At 42.4% G+C, this 19,973-nt stretch overlaps 1 protein-coding gene across 10 annotated transcripts in view; it reads left to right on the top strand.

The window, feature by feature from the left end:
- Window positions 1-19,973, top strand: part of CAMTA1 (calmodulin binding transcription activator 1) — a 2,164,810-nt gene that overhangs the window by 2,086,506 nt on the left and 58,331 nt on the right. For 5 of the 10 annotated variants that reach the window (XM_069742030.1, XM_069742032.1, XM_069742024.1 and 2 more), the window contains one exon: window positions 856-886. The exons of the other annotated variants lie outside the window; for them this stretch is intronic. In XM_069742030.1, coding sequence (XP_069598131.1) covers window positions 856-886 — 31 coding nt within the window. The remainder of the gene's footprint in view (window positions 1-855; window positions 887-19,973) is intronic. 10 annotated transcript variants of the gene reach the window in all.

Here is a 19,973-nt window from a genome sequence, read left to right as displayed (position 1 = left end):
AGACGCAGGATGTCTACGTCCTTTATGACATCATCGTCGCTGTGCCCGTTGCTGATTGGTCGAGGCCTGGCGGGATTTCTACGTCGATGCTGTGCCGGTCTCTGATTGGTCGAGGCCTGACGGCCTCGACCAATCAGAGAGCCGGGATTTCCAGGACAGACAGACAGACAGACAGACAGACAGACGGAAAAACCCTTAGACAATTATATATATAGATAGGTGTAAATCTCATATAGTTCAATAAAACTCACATTGTAGTTTCTGATTATGCCATTATATTGCCAATAGTTGCTTTCAATCCAACTTTATTTTCAGCTTTAGATGACTTTGTGGGAAAATGAAGACAAAATATTACTGTAAATGTTGTTAATTTTTAATTTTCCAAAATCTTCAAGTAAAAATAAAACTTTTTCCAAAATTGTTTTCTAACTTTTTTTCTTGTGATAAATCATCTATACTTGTTATAAAAAAAATACTCCTAAATAGATCTTAATTGTGATGATGCTAGCAGTGACATCAGTGGAGCTTCTGATAATAAAAAGGTTCGGAAATGAGATGTTACTTCTTCCTTGAAAACTGGATCCGTGGATCGGTAACTGGCTGAAAGATATTATGTTATGCGCTGTCATCACTAATAATTGCAGTGTTTGTTGTGTAATAAGTTGGCTAAACTTGGAGAATAACCATCTTGTGTATCCTTCACTACTGTATAATGTAACCTGTGATCTTCTGGAATCGGGAAATGACTGATAACAGATGAATAAAATGTCTGTCCAAGATCTCTCTATATATGAGTTCTCTTTCAGTTACGCGCCTTTTGCTAATAGCTGTCTGCTATTGTTTTGCTATCTAAAGCCCTCTGGTGGACCATAGACTGTTCAAAAGGGTGAGTTTAGTTTTTGCAAGTCAAGATTCCCTCTTGCGTTCCTAACCCGTTGCTTTGTGCTTGCTTGCATGGGGCCGCAGCTGAGAGCTGTCTGCAAGATACACATCCATTCAACACAGAAACAATAGAATTCATTCTATTGCATTTTCTGATCCAGAACCTTTTTTTTACAGTAGCACATGGGTATGCCAATAGTAGACTTGCATGACTCTGTCCATGAGACCTTAAAGAACCATCCCTGGGCATGCTTAGAAAGTGGTGGCAGGAACCAGCAGAAGGTGCCTGTTTCTGCCTTTCCAGAACACTTGGGTTTGCACTTTTCTCTCAACCATTGATGAAACATTTTGCTTGTTTACCTAAGTACAACATACCGTAGACTGATGAGGATACTCATGATTAAGCAAGTATGTATGTAATCAAATGGGATATTCCAATTTCTACAAGTTATAGAGTTCTATTTTAATGGGGTGTTGTTTTTAAGTCTATCTTTTGCTTGACCTTCATGGTGGTCCTCAACAGGTAAGGTTCTAGTATTGAAGAGTTGGGAGAATGTCATCGCTGATTGGGTTTATAAATAACTCAGAATACCTAACTACTTGACAATGAGATTAACGAGTCCCGATCACCAGCCTGGAGATGCCCCAGACTGGTGATTTTTCCATATAACACCTATTAACAAAAGAGGTCTCATTTGTCCATAATATCCCACCAAAGGACCTGACTTTCTAGCAAAAATCGGATCTAAACTTCTGAGTTGTGGAATCCCTGCATGCAGATCTCCAAACCCTCTGAGGCCATCCTCCCTGAGATGTGGAGATCTTGCCCCCTGCACTAACCCAGGGGTGCCGCACACTTTGCTGAGCCGTTACCGAACGTTAACATCATTCGATCGGTTATTATCCAGTAACAGGTTAGTAAAGTATGTGGCAGCACTGGGTTAATGCAGAGAGCAAGATCTCAAGAGATGTCCTTCTTTTACCAAGAGGGTCATGAACTTGTGTGAGAACCAGCCCTCCCTGCCGTGATCACACAGTCTGGAACTTCAGACTCGATGTTTACTAGACTTTAGGGACACTTGACACCTCTTTTGTTAAAGAGAGTATTTCGTAAATTTTTCTTAATGGAATCTGACAGCAGCATGACATAGGGGCTGAAACCCTGATTCCAGCAATGTATCACTTACTTGACTGCTTGATGCAGTCTCGATAAAATCCATGTTTCCTGTGTTGTAGATTTAGCAGTGCTATGACTGCTGAGCTATGTATAACCCCGCCTACACTACTGATTGGCTGTTTCCTATGTGCACTGCATTATCAGAAAGCAGCTGCTAATCGTGTGGTGGGGGCGGAGTTACACGTATTAGCTGGACTATCTGGCACATGACACCTAGTCCTCTTATGATTCTCTCCTGCTGTTAAAACACTGATTGTGCTAAAACTACAGCAAGCTACTTATCAAGTGACATATCACTGGAATCAGGCTCTCTGTCCCTACCTTATGCTGCCCTCAGAATATATAGCAAAACCTGCTGACAGATTCTCTTTAACTGGTGTTGTTTAGAAAAAAGATCACCAATTGTTTTCTTTAAGTAAAAAGGGCAATTCTAGACTGGTAATATGTACTCTTCAAATGGATTTTACTCTATTCAAAATGGAATCTTTAGGTTTGATGGGTTATGGGAAAAACCTGAGAAGTTCCAAGAATAGTCCCCACATTTTGGTTGCTACCAAGATCTACTGAGTGGAGGACATCTGGTGAGAATCTCAATTGTAGAAATTGGAATACCCCTTTAAAAAGCACCCGTCACTTTTACACAGTGGAGACAACCTTTTGGAGGGCCGAGTTGATGGGAATGGAGAGTAATTTCGTAGTCAATGTGGATTTCCTCTGAACAGTCCCATCTCAAACTCATCAATGCAGTCTGTAAGTGACCTCACACTTTGGGTGGACTACGTGGTTAGCACTTGAGGATCTCACATTAGGTGACATCACTGCAAGGGACCATGACTTCAACAATACCACACCCTTGGCTTAGACGTAGATCAATAAGGGTCATTTCCAGCTGCATGCCCATAGACGATCCAGTAAGTCTTGATAAGATGGCTATGGGTCCATTGAATCGTCTGAGGTGGCATCTGTCATGGCATGCGTGGTCTCCTGGAACCTCAGAGTCCTCCTTATGGTCACTATGTCAGGCCTTACGCATATGGTGCAGGTTCCTACATTAACATTGGCTCATCCCTCTAAATGGCTGCCTCCACTTTGGATATATAAAAGGTGCTTTTCAACTTTTTTTTTGTCAAAATACTCAATGCATTTTTTTTCTTGCTAGAGTATATTGCCAAGTCTCATCTCTGGTTGCATGCCTGTTATATTTTATTATTTTTTTATTATTATTCCATGGTTTCTTAAAAAATAAAATAAAATGTTGTGTTGCATTAGAGGTTTTTAATTTAGACATAAAAATAAGACCATAAAAAAATTGTATGTTCCAAGAAAATAAATGAAGGACATTTTGCATTCATAGAAATTCAGACATATAATCCAATTCTGTAGCAGAAGCGGCTGTTCCCATTTTTTCCTTTAGTACAAATCATTATTGCCTCTTTCCGCCACCATAAAAGTTTAGAGGTCTCTGATGTCCTTAAAGGTCTGATTCGCGCCCATCATACATCTTCCAAGGACCTCTATATGATCTATGTACAGAGCGGACCCCTAGTGATGTGTGTTACAACTATAGGTGTAAGGATATAGGTAAAGGATGTGCTGTACTGAAAATGGTTCATAACTGCGTTAGCAAAATCCTTCATACATTTCATATTATTCTGCTCGCTCCAGTAAGTGAATTTTAAGAACTGTACCATTAACTCTTTTGTGAACCCGGACGGAAGTATCCACATTGTCTATACTCTCTAGATATCTGGGTAACAATGGAAAAGGGGTAACAATGAATGAGTTTATCAACAGTGACATCTACAGTACATGTGTGGTACTACACTGCTCATAACTTAAACGGAAGAAAAAGTCGCTAATCATAAGCCAGTGGTTCACGTTGAGCTAAATAAAGCAAGAATAATAAATAAAGCCAGTATAATTAATAAAAAATGCAAACAATGCAATTGTGGATGTATTCAGGAATATGACATCTTCATGTGTTTTTGTAATTAAATTAGCAGATGAAAATGTTTGTAAATCATACAGAATCATTATGCTATGCCTAGTGCTGGGCAGGAGGAGATGGGGCTTGAAATAGGAATTCTCTTTCTTATTTTTTTTTTTTTTTAACCCCTGTGTCATGCTTCCCTCGGGTATGTTACCGCAGGTGTAACACTTTGGGGCTTAAATACTAAAACTGGCTTCAGTTTTTAGACAGTGCAAACTTAGACTAGACAGTGCTTGATAAATTTGGTGCCTTTTTAGGCTCTGTAGTCTAATGCCATATTTTGGTGCAATTTTGAAGCATGGGATCCCAATTAAGGCAACGTTCCGATGGTCCACAAAGTTGGAAAACATGTAAAAAACATATATTAAAAATGGTGCAAAAACGATAGACAGTAAATTAGCCCCATTGTGTGTTTGCCTGTAGTGTTTTTTTAAGAGTTTTCACAATTTTATGGGTGTATAAATGGAAGGACAATGTCATAAATATGTCTCAAACTGTATCTGTACTTCTGTTGCTTAAACAAGACTCTTACATCCAGATGACAGACTTGTGTTTTTTTTTTAATTTTTTTAAAGCAATTGCTATCAATCAAAAAAATTAAAAAAAATTGCTAAATCCAAAAGTTAAAGTACACTTTACAAAATAAAAAAAATAGAAGAGAATATTTGTGCTACTTGCCCATTTTCCTACCTGCTGCCATTCTTGGCTTTCCAGGAGTTATCTTGTAGTAAAAATAAAATTAAGGAGTGGAGGGGAGGGCAGCAAGGAGCCTCCCTGTGTCACCCCTGGTAGGAACTAATATAAAATTAAACGCACAAGTAGTGAAAAAAATGAACAACTTTGCAAATATCTTACAGCGTTCGATAAATGTAAACGTTTCTATACGTTGCTTTACTTCTGTGTTTGCTTCTGAGATTACCAGCTGTACATTGTTTTGTCTTACTTTACACTAGATGTGGATCAGAGGAGAACGCTTAATTTTTTGCCATCATGGGCCATATGTCTTTAACTATATTAGATATTTGCATAGGATATTAAAGAGTTTTTAGGTAATTAGGGTATAATAAATACTGATTTGCACAAGGAATAAAACATCTCCTGCCTCACACCTGCTTAGAATGAACCATATTTACATGTGTTATATTCCTATATTATGAAGTAAACTATCATTATACCATTACATTCAAACGTGCAAACTATTATATTCCCAGATCATGTAATGTCCTAAATGGTCAAAAAGACCCCAAAAAATACCATTTCAAAAGTATAACAAAATTCATTATTTCTCCATACATTTTTCATAATTACCAACATAAGTGTTAGTTAAACTGGGATATTTAAATCCCTTCTATAGTCTTGCCCTTGGTATGAAAAATTAGTGGGATTAACCAATTTTGGTGAGAGTATTTTGCAAACACATTTGCTGGGTTTGTTTACATAAAATGGGCCCGTCCCGGCAAATTGGAAACTTTTGGCGGCCATCTTTTAAAGGGGTTGTCCAGGCTTCGGGTTAAAGTCTGCAGTCGCTCTATGTGAATCCTCACATTGTGCATAGTGCGCGCTGCCAGGATTCCCCTGTATGTGGTTTGCATACCTACAGTGACATGCCAACTGGACATGCGCTTCCTCACTCAATACAAGTGCATTGAGCAAAGCTGTACATGTCTAGTCTGAATGTGGCTGGTAGTATGCATATCACATACTTGCGGTCACATGAATGCCCACTCCCGGAGAATCCTAACAGTGTACACTGTGTGCCCTATGAGGTTCACAAGTCTGCAGTCATATAGAATGGCAGAAAACTTGAACCCCAAGCCTGGACATCCCCTTTAAGGACTAGTTAGCTAATGAAATCAGGATTTCTGTATAGGACCTTCACTTAGCACAACTTTTACCTCTGTGGGGCACGGAGGTCCACATTTTGAAGTCCACAAATTCCTAATCCAGCCCAGCTGGGGCACTGTTGCTCTTCAGACATCAAAGTCTTTGAGTGGGCCCAAGTAGGGAATTGTTAAAAGTCACATTTTTTAAAATTGTTGTCATTATATTAGTTTCCAAAAAGTCATCTATGATTTTGTTCAATGCCGGTCTCCTAAAATGTATTCTCAGAGCCGGGGTCACACATACTCAGCTAGGAAGGCTCTGCTAATTGGAAGAGTTAATGATAGTGATTGCAGTGCTAATACACAAAATCAAGAGCCCAAGTAATTAATGGAAATTGGCTGCAGTAACCGGAGCCGGCGCCGAACGTTACCGCCTTGTTTTCAGATAAATGAAATCTAACTATGCGTCACACAGGACTGGGGGTGGGCGGCTTATTGTGTTGGAGCATCAGAAAAAATTATGGGAAAGTTTTAAATATTTGTTTTTTAGAATCTAAAGTATCTGGCGATTTCTTTCTCTTTTTCTCCCAGTCCAGTGTGGCAGAGTCATTTGCAAGGAGTATAGACAGTGCCATATGTAATCGGTGTGCCGCCATATAGTGTCACCCTACAACACCAGATTATAGAGATATAGAGATAGTCTTCCCTACAAGCTCTAATGGCCCATGACACTTTTTTTCTGTTTTATTCATATATAACAATCTATGTATGCCACTGAGTAAAATGAGGAGCATCTGGAGATAAAGTAGGACCCTTTACACAGCTGTATTATGGCTTTATAGAATTTTGAGATTGTGTAAAGCCATATTACATTTGTGCGTATGAGGCCTTACACATATTGCGCTTTAACTACTCACCTTCCACTGTATCGTTCTTTGGTGGTCCATTCTGTTCCTATATGGGGTCCGCGCCTGCTGATACGGCTCAGCTCCTCATGATCACATGTACAGATCACTATTGACAGTGCTGAGGCTCCCCAATAAGTGCCCCTACCCTTACCAACATATGCTTTAATGTTGGGGGTTATTAAGGAACGGCCGATGAGAATATGGAATAACTTCATAGAGCAGAATGAGACAAGGAGCATATCATTTTTTATGATTTTTTTTGGGGGGGGGGAAATGTTGCACTTAGAACCCTAACTTTTAGGTGGAATTTACTGTAATAAGTACCTGCGGTCTTAGAGTTTAAGGGAATCTGTCACCAGGTTTCTGGCACCCCAACTGAGACCCTGATTTCAGAGATGTATGACTTATTTACCTGCGTGTTGCAGTGTTTATTAAAAACTGACTTCTCTGCTGCAGACCTGACAGATCTCTGAATGCTGAGCTCTGTATAACCCCGCCCACATCAATGATTGGCTGCTTTCTGTGTACACCGCTTTGCATAGACAGAAAGCTGCCAATCAGTGGTGGGGGCGGGGTTATACAGAGCTAATAAAAATGAAGGACTACGTGGCAGCAGGTTTACTAGTCCTCTAATGTTATTCTCCTGACGATAAAAGAGTTATTTTATCAAGCCTACAGGAAGCAGCGCAGTAACTTACACGGCTGGAATCAGGGTCCCTGTATCTACATCTACAAAAACCTGGTGATACATTTCCTTTAAATATTAACATTTTGGCTGCCTGCAGCCTCCATTAGGGCGGAGCTTAAAACGGTTGACTCCTACTTTTTAACTGATGCCTACCCTCAGGACAGGTGACGGACAGAAGTTCCCGGATGATGCCAGAACACAACAGAGCCATTATTTGCATACTGGCTGTGGCCGGATGCTGCAGATCTACAATTCGAGTGAATAATGGTGGATATGTAGCTGCTGCCATTATAATTTTAATGGAGCTGCTATGTTCCGTCAACATCCAAGAACTTCCGGTAACAGCTCATCAGAGGGAGTGCTAGGTGTGACAAGAAAATGTGTGCAAAACTGTAAAGCGCTGCGGAATATGTTAGCGCTATATAAAAATAAAGATTATTATTATTATTATTATTATCCCCACTGATCAGATTTTCATAGCCTATCCCAAGGATAGGTCATGAATAAAAAAAAGTAGTGGCCAACCTCTTTAATGGAGGCAGATATCTGTCTCTAGAAGAACCATTCCTAACTAATGTCACCTATTGGAAGTAGCAATCCTAAATGTTACCCCTTGGATCCCAGTCAGATGCCTCTTACCCACCCAATTTAGATCTCACTCTTTGCACTGATGAGGGGGCAGTACCCCAAAACACAGTGCCTGCAAATTGAGATTTTGGTTTTAGCTTTTATCCTAAGTCATGTGACCGGGCTCGTTAAAGGGTCAAATATTGAAATTTAGGATTGCTACTTCCTATAGGTGGCACTAGAATTTTGGTCCAATTCCTCTCTGAAGAGACAATTTGCATCACTCCTAATTTTGGCTTACAAATATTCATAGTGTGAACGTGGCCTTACTGTAGTGCTGTGCTAACTGCAGCTCCTACTGAGCATGTGCAAGACTATAGCATCAGCAGCAGAGAGGAAGACCGTGAAACGAGCTTGTCATGGAAGGTTGACAGGTGGAGGTACACTTTGCAGCCTGCGTACACTTGGCAGTGTATAGTTTAACTCATAAAATGCTAAGTGTTCATTAAGGATTAAAGAGCCATTCTGGGATTCAGTTCAAAGTAATCATCCTCACCAGGGCCAGGTAACCTGCAGTATTTCATCATATATACAGGTTCTTTTAGATCTAGTGACAGATCCTCTTTAAAGGAAACTGGACAGCTTAAAAGTGCGGAGCAATCTTTCCCCCCAACCCCACTGTTTATATCAATCTGTCCAGCTTTTTTCCGTCTCTATCACACTCTACATATACAGGTCCTTCTCAAAAAATTAGCATATAGTGTTAAATTTCATTATTTACCATAATGTAATGATTACAATTAAACTTTCATATATTATAGATTCATTATCCACCAACTGAAATTTGTCAGGTCTTTTATTGTTTTAATACTGATGATTTTGGCATACAACTCCTGATAACCCAAAAAACCTGTCTCAATAAATTAGCATATCAAGAAAAGGTTCTCTAAACGACCTATTACCCTAATCTTCTGAATCAACTAATTAACTCTAAACACATGCAAAAGATACCTGAGGCTTTTATAAACTCCCTGCCTGGTTCATTACTCAAAACCCCCATCATGGGTAAGACTAGCGACCTGACAGATGTCAAGAAGGCCATCATTGACACCCTCAAGCAAGAGGGTAAGACCCAGAAAGAAATTTCTCAACAAATAGGCTGTTCCCAGAGTGCTGTATCAAGGCACCTCAATGGTAAGTCTGTTGGAAGGAAACAATGTGGCAGAAAACGCTGTACAACGAGAAGAGGAGACCGGACCCTGAGGAAGATTGTGGAGAAGGACCGATTCCAGACCTTGGGGAACCTGAGGAAGCAGTGGACTGAGTCTGGTGTGGAAACATCCAGAGCCACCGTGCACAGGCGTGTGCAGGAAATGGGCTACAGGTGCCGCATTCCCCAGGTAAAGCCAGGTTTGAACCATAAACAGCGGCAGAGGCGCCTGACCTGGGCTACAGAGAAGCAGCACTGGACTGTTGCTAAGTGGTCCCAAGTACTTTTTTCTGATGAAAGCAAATTTTGCATGTCATTCGGAAATCAAGGTGCCAGAGTCTGGAGGAAGACTGGGGAGAAGGAAATGCCAAAATGCCTGAAGTCCAGTGTCAAGTACCCACAGTCAGTGATGGTGTGGGGTGCCATGTCAGCTGCTGGTGTTGGTCCACTGTGTTTCATCAAGGGCAGGGTCAATGCAGCTAGCTATCAGGAGATTTTGGAGCACTTCATGCTTCCATCGGCTGAAATGCTTTATGGAGATGAAGATTTCATTTTTCAGCACGACCTGGCACCTGCTCACAGTGCCAAAACCACTGGTAAATGGTTTACTGACCATGGTATTACTGTGCTCAATTGGCCTGCCAACTCTCCTGACCTGAACCCCATAGAGAATCTGTGGGATATTGTGAAGAGAAAGTTGAGAGACGCAAGACCCAACACTCTGGATGAGCTTAAGGCCGCTATTGAAGCATCCTGGGCCTCCATAACATCTCAGCAGTGTCACAGGCTGATTGCCTCCATGCCACGCCGCATTGAAGCAGTCATTTCTGCCAAAGGATTCCCGACCAAGTATTGAGTGCATAACTGAACATTATTATTTGTTGGTTTTTTTGTTTGTTATTAAAAAACACTTTTATTTGATTGGATGGGTGAAATATGCTAATTTATTGAGACAGGTTTTTTGGGTTATCAGGAGTTGTATGTCAAAATCATCAGTATTAAAACAATAAAAGACCTGACAAATTTCAGTTGGTGGATAATTAATCTATAATATATGAAAGTTTAATTGTAATCATTACATTATGGTAAATAATGAAATTTAACACTATATGCTAATTTTTTGAGAAGGACCTGTAGATTCCAAACATTTTGAAGCTGTTAAGTTCCCTCTAAATATAAAAACAACTTTAGTAGGCTCCTAAACTCCCATTGTGGTGGCTGCAGACAGAGATTTGTATCTGCAAAGGGAGTATTTAATATTTTTATTTAAAAAAAAATTGGTCCATAAGGATTTTAAAGGGAGTCCATGACCCCCAAAATGGAAATGCAACTTCTTAGGCCAGCGTCACACTCAGCGTATGCAAATACGGTCCGTATATTACGGCCGTAATACGCTGAAAAGTCCCGAAAATAGTGGTCCGTAGCTCCTCCGTAGGCAGGGTGTGTCACCGTTTTTTGCGCATGGCATCCTCCGTATGTAATCCGTATGGCAGCCGTACTGCGTGTTTTTATCGCAGGCTTGCCAAACCGACATACGCCTATACAAGGGATCCATGTGTTTAAAAAAAAAAAAAAACATATATAAAGTCTATATATATATATATATATATATATATATATATATGTCAGTAGACATATATATATATATATATATATATATATTATTCCTTCATACAGCGCGAGATAGCAAAAAGCCGGTAATTCAATTATCGGCTTTTGCTTTCTCCTTCCTAAACCCGACATGATATGAGACATGGTTTACATACAGTAAACCATCTCATATCACCTTTTTTTTTGCATATTCCACACTACTAATGTTAGTAGTGTGTATCTGCAAAATTTGGCCGTTCTAGCTCTTAAAATAAAGGGTTAAATGGCGGAAAAAATTGGCGTGGGCTCCCGCGCAATTTTCTCCGCCAGAGTAGTAAAGCCAGTGACTGAGGGCAGATATTAATAGCCTGGAGAGGGTCCATGGTTATTGGCCCCCCCCCCGGCTAAAAACATCTGCCCCCAGCCACCCCAGAAAAGGCACATCTGGAAGATGCGCCTATTCTGGCACTTGGCCACTCTCTTCCCATTCCCGTGTAGCGGTGGGATATGGGGTAATGAAGGGTTAATGCCACCTTGCTATTGTAAGGTGACATTAAGCCTAATTAATAATGGAGAGGCGTCAATTATGACACCTATCCATTATTAATCCAATTGAATGAAAGGGTTAAAAAAAACACACACATTATTAAAAATTATTTTAATGAAATAAAAACAAAGGTTGTTGTAATATTTTATTTAACGCCCAATCCAATCACTGAAGACCCGCGTTCTGTAAAAGAAAAGACATAATAAACCAACAATATACTTACCTTCCGCAGATCTGTAAAGTCCAACGATGTAAATCCATCTGAAGGGGTTAAAACATTTTGCAGCAAGGACTTCCGCTAATGCAGGCTGCTCCTTGCTGCAAAACCCCGGGGAATGAAGCTAAATATAGGTCAATGATCTATATTTAGCTTCATTTGCGGTGAGGCGCCCTCTGCTGGCTGTTCATAGATCGTGGGAACTTACCTAGAAAGCTCCCACTCATTTTAGTGATTTATAGGCAGAGAAATACATTTTTACATTATATGTAAATGAGCGCACTTCAGTATAGTGCACCATTACGCCATCCAATTTGCATATTGAGCACTTTCTTGACTCTCTAAACTCAATCCGCATTCCTGCATGTACTGTACACACTGGTACTGGAGGAGCCCAACAGCGTGCACCCGGTGTCAGCGCAGGTGCGTTCTGAAAACTAGCTAAAGCCACTGGGTTTCCTCACCTCAGGGTGTATTAGTGTAGCATGTGGCAGCCACAGACAGCAGCGAGGGGTAAGAATGCGCCCGCACTCATATTGTGTGCACACCATTGGGCTCCTGCAGTGCTAGTGTCCACGCACAGGAATGCAAATTAGGTTCAGGCAACGTTAAGGCTATGCGCACACGTTCAGGATTTTCTGCAGAATTTTCCTGAACAAAACTGGACTTTTTCTGCAGGAAATCCGCATGCGTTTTTTTTTTTTTGCTTTTTTCACGCTATTTGACGCGTGTTTTGCATGTTTTTGATGCGTTTTTGCGTGTTTTTTCCGGAGCGTCCCAATGCATTAAATACCGGGAAATACGCGAAAAATCTGCAAAATTCATGAACATGCGGCGCTTTTTACCTCGATGCGTTTTTTTTTCGTGGAAAAAAATGCATCATGTGCACAAAAATTGCAGAATGCATTAAAAATGATGGGATGCTGAACGTGAATAATCCTGAACGTGTGCACACAGCCTTACTATTTGCAAGTCAGTTTTAACAAATGTTTTATGTAGAACTGAATACATAATGTTTTAGCAGCTGCAGAGCGGAAAACTTTTTTTTTCCTTTTTTTTAATTTTGCCTATCTGATGAAGAGATCTTAGCAAAGTATTTGGCACTTAATGAGTTAACTTTTGTGAAGTGTAAGTTGGTTTTATCTGGGAGTGAGTTCTTCTACCTATGTGAGTTGTTATTACTCTGGGTTTGTTCTTCTCCATTTATGAGTTATTACTGGGAATGTCTTCTTGCTGTATGAGTTGTTATCACTGGAGGTATGTTTTCCTTATTCCTGTATGAGTTATAATCATTGGAGGTATGTTCTACTTCTCCCTATAAGAGTTATCACTGAAGGTGTGTGCTTCTTCTCCCTGTATGAGTTATCACTGGAGGTGTGTGCTTCTTCTCCCTGTATGAGTTATCACTGGAGGTGTGTGCTTCTTCTCCCTGTATGAGTTATCACTGGAGGTGTGTGCTTCTTCTCCCTGTATGAGATATCACTGGAGGTGTGTGCTTCTTCTCCCTGTATGAGTTATCACTGGAGGTGTGTGCTTCTTCTCTCTGTATGAGATATCACTGGAGGTGTGTGCTTCTTCTCCCTGTATGAGTTATCACTGGAGGTATGTGCTTCTTCTCCCTGTATGAGTTATCACTGGAGGTGTGTGCTTCTTCTCCCTGTATGAGTTAACACTGGAGGTGTGTGCTTCTTCTCCCTGTATGAGTTATCACTGGAGGTGTGTGCTTCTTCTCCCTGTATGAGTTATCACTGGAGGTATGGGCTTCTTCTCTCAGTATGAGTTATCACTGGAGGTGTGTGCTTCTACACTCTGTATGAGTTATCACTGGAGGTGTGTGCTTCTCCCTGTATGAGTTATCATTGGAGGTGTGCGCTTCTTCTCCCTGTATGAGTTATCCCTGGAGGTGTGTGCTTCTTCTCTCTGTATGAGGTATCACTGGAGCTGTGTGCTTCTCTCTGTATGAGTTATCACTGGAGGTGTGTGCTTCATCTCCCTGTATGAGTTATCACTGGAGGTGTGTGCTTCTTCTCCATGTATGTGTTGTCACTGGAAGTGGGTGCTTCTTCTCCCTGTATGAGTTATCACTGGAGGTGTGTGCTTCTTCTCCCTGTATGAGTTATCACTGGAGGTATGTGCTTCTTCTCCCTGTATGAGTTATCACTGGATGTGTGTGCTTCTCTCTGTATGAGTTATCACTGGAGGTGTGTGCTTCTTCTCCCTGTATGATTTATCCCTGGAGGTGTGTGCCTCTTCTCTCTGTATGAGTTATCCCTGGAGGTGTGTGCTTCTTCTCCCTGTATGATTTATCCCTGGAGGTGTGTGCTTCTTCTCTCTGTATGTGTTGTCACTGGAGGTGTGTGCTTTTTCTTCCTGTACGAGTTATCACTGGAGGTGTGTGCTTCTTCTCTCTGTATGAGTTATCACTGGAGGTGTGTGCTTCTTCTCTCTGTATGAGTTATCACTGGATGTGTGTGCTTCTCCCTGTATGAGTTATCCCTGGAGGTGTGTGCTTCTTCTCTCTGTATGAGTTATCATTGGAGGTATGTGCTTCTTATCTCTGTATGAGTTATCACTGGAGGTGTGTGCTTCCTATCCATGTATGAGTTATCCCTGGAGGTGTGTGCTTCTTCTCCCTGTATGAGTTATCCCTGGAGGTGTGTGCTTCTTCTCCCTGTATGAGATATCACTGGAGAAGTGTGCTTCTTCTTCCTGTATGAGTTATCCCTGGAGGTGTGTGCTTCTTCTCTCTGTATGAGTTATCCCTGGAGGTGTGTGCTTCTTCTCTCTGTATGTGTTATCACTGGAGGTTTGTGCTTCTTCTCTCTGTATGAGTTATCACTGGAGGTGTGTGCTTCTTCTCCCTGTATGAGTTACCACTGGAGGTGTGTGCTTCTTCTGTCTGTATGAGTTATCACTGGAGGTGTGTGCTTCTTCTCCCTGTATGAGTTATCACTGGAGGTGTGTGCTTCCTCTCCATGTATGAGTTATCCCTGGAGGTGTGTGCTTCTTCTCCCTGTATGAGTTATCACTGGAGGTGTGTGCTTCTTCTCCCTGTATGTGTTATCACTGGAGGTTTGTGCTTCTTCTCTCTGTATGAGTTATCACTGGAGGTGTGTGCTTCTTCTCCCTGTATGAGTTATCACTGGAGGTGTGTGCTTCTTCTGTCTGTATGAGTTATCACTGGAGGTGTGTGCTTCTTCTCCCTGTATGAGTTATCACTGGAGGTGTGTGCTTCCTCTCCATGTATGAGTTATCCCTGGAGGTGTGTGCTTCTTCTCCCTGTATGAGTTATCACTGGAGGTGTGTGCTTCTTCTCCCTGTATGAGTTATCACTGGAGGTGTGTGCTTCCTCTCCATGTATGAGTTATCCCTGGAGGTGTGTGTTTCTTCTCCCTGTGTGAGTTATCCCTGGAGGTGTGTGCTTCTTCTCCCTGTATGAGGTATCACTGGAGGTGTGTGCTTCTTCTCTCTGTATGAGGTATCACTGGAGGTGTGTGCTTCTTCTCCCTGTATGAGTTATCACTGGATGTGTGTGCTTCTCTCTGTATGAGTTATCACTGGAGGTGTGTGCTTCTTCTCCCTGTATGATTTATCCCTGGAGGTGTGTGCTTCTTCTCTCTGTATGTGTTGTCACTGGAGGTGTGTGCTTCTTCTCTCTGTATAAGTTATCATTGGAGGTGTGTGTTTCTTCTCCCTGTATGATTTATCACTGGAGGTGTGTGCTTCTTCTCTCTGTATGAGTTATCACTGGATGTGTGTGCTTCTCCCTGTATGAGTTATCCCTGGAGGTGTGTGCTTCTTCTCTCTGTATGAGTTATCATTGGAGGTATGTGCTTCTTATCTCTGTATGAGTTATCACTGGAGGTGTGTGCTTCCTATCCACGTATGAGTTATCCCTGGAGGTGTGTGCTTCTTCTCCCTGTATGAGTTATCCCTGGAGGTGTGTGCTTGTTCTCCCTGTATGAGTTATCACTGGAGAAGTGTGCTTCTTCTTCCTGTATGAGTTATCCCTGGAGGTGTGTGCTTCTTCTCTCTGTATGAGTTATCCCTGGAGGTGTGTGCTTCTTCTCTCTGTATGTGTTGTCACTGGAGGTGTGTGCTTCTTCTCCCTGTATGTGTTATCACAGGAGGTGTGTGCTTCTTCTGTCTGTATGAGTTATCACTGGAGGTGTGTGCTTCTTCTCCCTGTATGAGTTATCACTGGAGGTGTGTGCTTCCTCTCCATGTATGAGTTATCCCTGGAGGTGTGTGCTTCTTCTCCCTGTATGAGTTATCACTGGAGAAGTGTGCTTCTTCTTCCTGTATGAGTTATCCCTGGAGGTGTGTGCTTCCTCTCTCTGTATGAGTTATCCCTGAAGGTGTGTGCTTCTTCTCTCTGTATGTGTTGTCACTGGAGGTGTGTGCTTCTTCTCCCTGTATCTGTTATCACTGGAGGTTTGTGCTTCTTCTCTCTGTATGAGTTATCACTGGAGGTGTGTCCTTCTTCTCCCTGTATGAGTTATCACTGGAGGTGTGTGCTTCTTCTCTCTGTATGAGTTATCACTGGAGGTGTGTGCTTCTTCTCCCTGTATGAGTTATCACTGGATGTGTGTGCTTCTTCTCTCTATATGAGTTATCCCTGTAGGTGTGTGCTTCTTCTCCCTCTATGAGTTATCACTGGAGGTGTGTGCTTCTTCTCCCTGTATGAGTTATCACTGGAGGTGTGTGCTTCTCCCTGTATGAGTAATCACTGGAGGTGTGTGCTTCTCTCTGTATGAGTTATCACTGGAGGTGTGTGCTTCTTCTCCCTGTATGAGTTATCACTGGAGGTGTGTGCTTCTCTCTGTATGAGTTATCACTGGAGGTGTGTGCTTCTTCTCTCTGTATGTGTTATCACTGGAGGTGTGTGCTTCTTCTCTCTGTATGAGTTATCACTGGAGGTGTGTGCTTCCTATCCATGTATGAATTATCCCTGGAAGTGTGTGCTCCTTCTCCCTGTATGACTTATCACTGGAGAAGTGTGCTTCTTCTTCCTGTATGAGTTATCCCTGGAGGTGTGTGCTTTTTCTCTCTGTATGAGTTATCCCTGGAGGTGTGTGCTTCTTCTCTCTGTATGTGTTGTCACTGGAGGTGTGTGCTTCTTCTCCCTGTATGTGTTATCACTGGAGGTGTGTGCTTACTCTCCATGTATGAGTTATTCCTGGAGGTGTGTGCTTCTTCTCCCTGTGTGTGTTATCACTGGAGGTGTGTGCTTCTTCTCTCTGTATGAGTTATCACTGGAGGTGTGTGCTTCTTCTCCCTGTATGAGTTATCCCTGGAGGTGTGTGCTTCTTCTCCCTGTATGAGTTATCACTGGAGGTGTGTGCTTACTCTCCATGTATGAGTTATTCCTGGAGGTGTGTGCTTCTTCTCCCTGTGTGTGTTATCACTGGAGGTGTGTGCTTCTTCTCTCTGTATGAGTTATCACTGGAGGTGTGTGCTTCTTCTCCCTGTATGAGTTATCCCTGGAGGTGTGTGCTTCTTCTCCCTGTATGAGTTATCACTGGAGGTGTGTGCTTCTATCTGTATGAGTTATCACTGGAGGTGTGTGCTTCTTCTCTCTGTATGTGTTATCACTGGAGGTGTGTGCTTCTTCTCTCTGTATGAGTGATCACTGGAGGTGTGTGCTTCCTATCCATGTATGAATTATCCCTGGAGGTGTGTGCTTCTTCTCCCTGTATGAGTTATCCCTGGAGGTGTATGCTCCTTCTCCCTGTATGACTTATCACTGGAGAAGTGTGCTTCTTCTTCCTGTATGAGTTATCCCTGGAGGTGTGTGCTTCTTCTCTCTTTATGAGTTATCCCTGGAGGTGTGTGCCTCTTCTCTCTGTATGAGTTATCCCTGGAGGTGTGTGCTTCTTCTCCCTGTATGATTTATCCCTGGAGGTGTGTGCTTCTTCTCTCTGTATGTGTTGTCACTGGAGGTGTGTGCTTTTTCTTCCTGTACGAGTTATCACTGGAGGTGTGTGCTTCTTCTCTCTGTATAAGTTATCATTGGAGGTGTGTGTTTCTTCTCCCTGTATGAGTTATCACTGGAGGTGTGTGCTTCTTCTCTCTGTATGAGTTATCACTGGATGTGTGTGCTTCTCCCTGTATGAGTTATCCCTGGAAGTGTGTGCTTCTTCTCTCTGTATGAGTTATCATTGGAGGTATGTGCTTCTTATCTCTGTATGAGTTATCACTGGAGGTGTGTGCTTCCTATCCATGTATGAGTTATCCCTGGAGGTGTGTGCTTCTTCTCCCTGTATGAGTTATCCCTGGAGGTGTGTGCTTCTTCTCCCTGTATGAGTTATCACTGGAGAAGTGTGCTTCTTCTTCCTGTATGAGTTATCCCTGGAGGTGTGTGCTTCTTCTCTCTGTATGAGTTATTCCTGGAGGTGTGTGCTTCTTCTCTCTGTATGTGTTGTCACTGGAGGTGTGTGCTTCTTCTCCCTGTATGTGTTATCACTGGAGGTTTGTGCTTCTTCTCTCTGTATGAGTTAACACTGGAGGTGTGTGCTTCTTTTCCCTGTATGAGTTATCACTGGAGGTGTGTGCTTCTTCTGTCTGTATGAGTTATCACTGGAGGTGTGTGCTTCTTCTCCCTGTATGAGTTATCACTGGAGTTGTGTGCTTCCTCTCCATGTATGAGTTATCCCTGGAGGTGTGTGCTTCTTCTCCCTGTATGAGTTATCACTGGAGGTGTGTGCTTCTTCTCCCTGTATGAGTTATCACTGGAGTTGTGTGCTTCCTCTCCATGTATGAGTTATCCCTGGAGGTGTGTGCTTCTTCTCCCTGTATGAGTTATCCCTGGAGGTGTGTGCTTCTTCTCCCTGTATGAGGTATCACTGGAGGTGTGTGCTTCTTCTCTCTGTATGAGGTATCACTGGAGGTGTGTGCTTCTTCTCCCTGTATGAGTTATCACTGGATGTGTGTGCTTCTCTCTGTATGAGTTATCACTGGAGGTGTGTGCTTCTTCTCCCTGTATGATTTATCCCTGGAGGTGTGTGCTTCTTCTCTCTGTATGTGTTGTCACTGGAGGTGTGTGCTTCTTCTCCCTGTATGAGTTATCAATGGAGGTGTGTGCTTTTTCTTCCTGTACGAGTTATCACTGGAGGTGTGTGCTTCTACTCTCTGTATAAATTATCATTGGAGGTGTGTGTTTCTTCTCCCTGTATGAGTTATCATTGGAGGTGTGTGCTTCTTCTCTCTGTATGAGTTATCACTGGATGTGTGTGCTTCTCCCTGTATGAGTTATCCCTGGAGGTGTGTGCTTCTTCTCTCTGTATGAGTTATCATTGGAGGTATGTGCTTCTTATCTCTGTATGAGTTATCACTGGAGGTGTGTGCTTCCTAACCACGTATGAGTTATCCCTGGAGGTGTGTGCTTCTTCTCCCTGTATGAGTTATCCCTGGAGGTGTGTGCTTGTTCTCCCTGTATGAGTTATCACTGGAGAAGTGTGCTTCTTCTTCCTGTATGAGTTATCCCTGGAGGTGTGTGCTTCTTCTCTCTGTATGTGTTGTCACTGGAGGTGTGTGCTTCTTCTCCCTGTATGTGTTATCACAGGAGGTGTGTGCTTCTTCTGTCTGTATGAGTTATCACTGGAGGTGTGTGCTTCTTCTCCCTGTATGAGTTAACACTGAAGGTGTGTGCTTCCTCTCCATGTATGAGTTATCCCTGGAGGTGTGTGCTTCTTCTCCCTGTATGAGTTATCACTGGAGAAGTGTGCTTCTTCTTCCTGTATGAGTTATCCCTGGAGGTGTGTGCTTCCTCTCTCTGTATGAGTTATCCCTGAAGGTGTGTGCTTCTTCTCTCTGTATGTGTTGTCACTGGAGGTGTGTGCTTCTTCTCCCTGTATGTGTTATCACTGGAGGTTTGTGCTTCTTCTCTCTGTATGAGTTATCACTGGAGGTGTGTCCTTCTTCTCCCTGTATGAGTTATCACTGGAGGTGTGTGCTTCTTCTCTCTGTATGAGTTATCACTGGAGGTGTGTGCTTCTTCTCCCTGTATGAGTTATCACTGGATGTGTGTGCTTCCTCTCCATGTATGAGTTATCCCTGGAGGTGTGTGCTTCTTCTCTCTGTATGAGTTATCACTGGAGGTGTGTGCTTCTTCTCTCTGTATGAGTTATCACTGGAGGTGTGTGCTTCTTCTCTCTGTATGAGTTATCACTGGAGGTGTGTGCTTCTCCCTGTATGAGTTATCCCTGGAGGTGTGTGCTTCTTCTCTCTGTATGAGTTATCACTGGAGGTGTGTGCTTCTCCCTGTATGAGTTATCCCTGGAGGTGTGTGCTTCTTCTCTCTGTATGAGTTATCCCTGGAGGTGTGTGCTTCTTCTCTCTGTATGAGTTATCACTGGAGGTGTGTGCTTCTCTC

Source organism: Ranitomeya imitator, chromosome 10 (genome assembly GCF_032444005.1).
Source record: "Ranitomeya imitator isolate aRanImi1 chromosome 10, aRanImi1.pri, whole genome shotgun sequence".
Lineage (NCBI taxonomy): Eukaryota > Metazoa > Chordata > Amphibia > Anura > Dendrobatidae > Ranitomeya > Ranitomeya imitator.
This window is presented reverse-complemented; position numbering and strand designations above follow the sequence as displayed.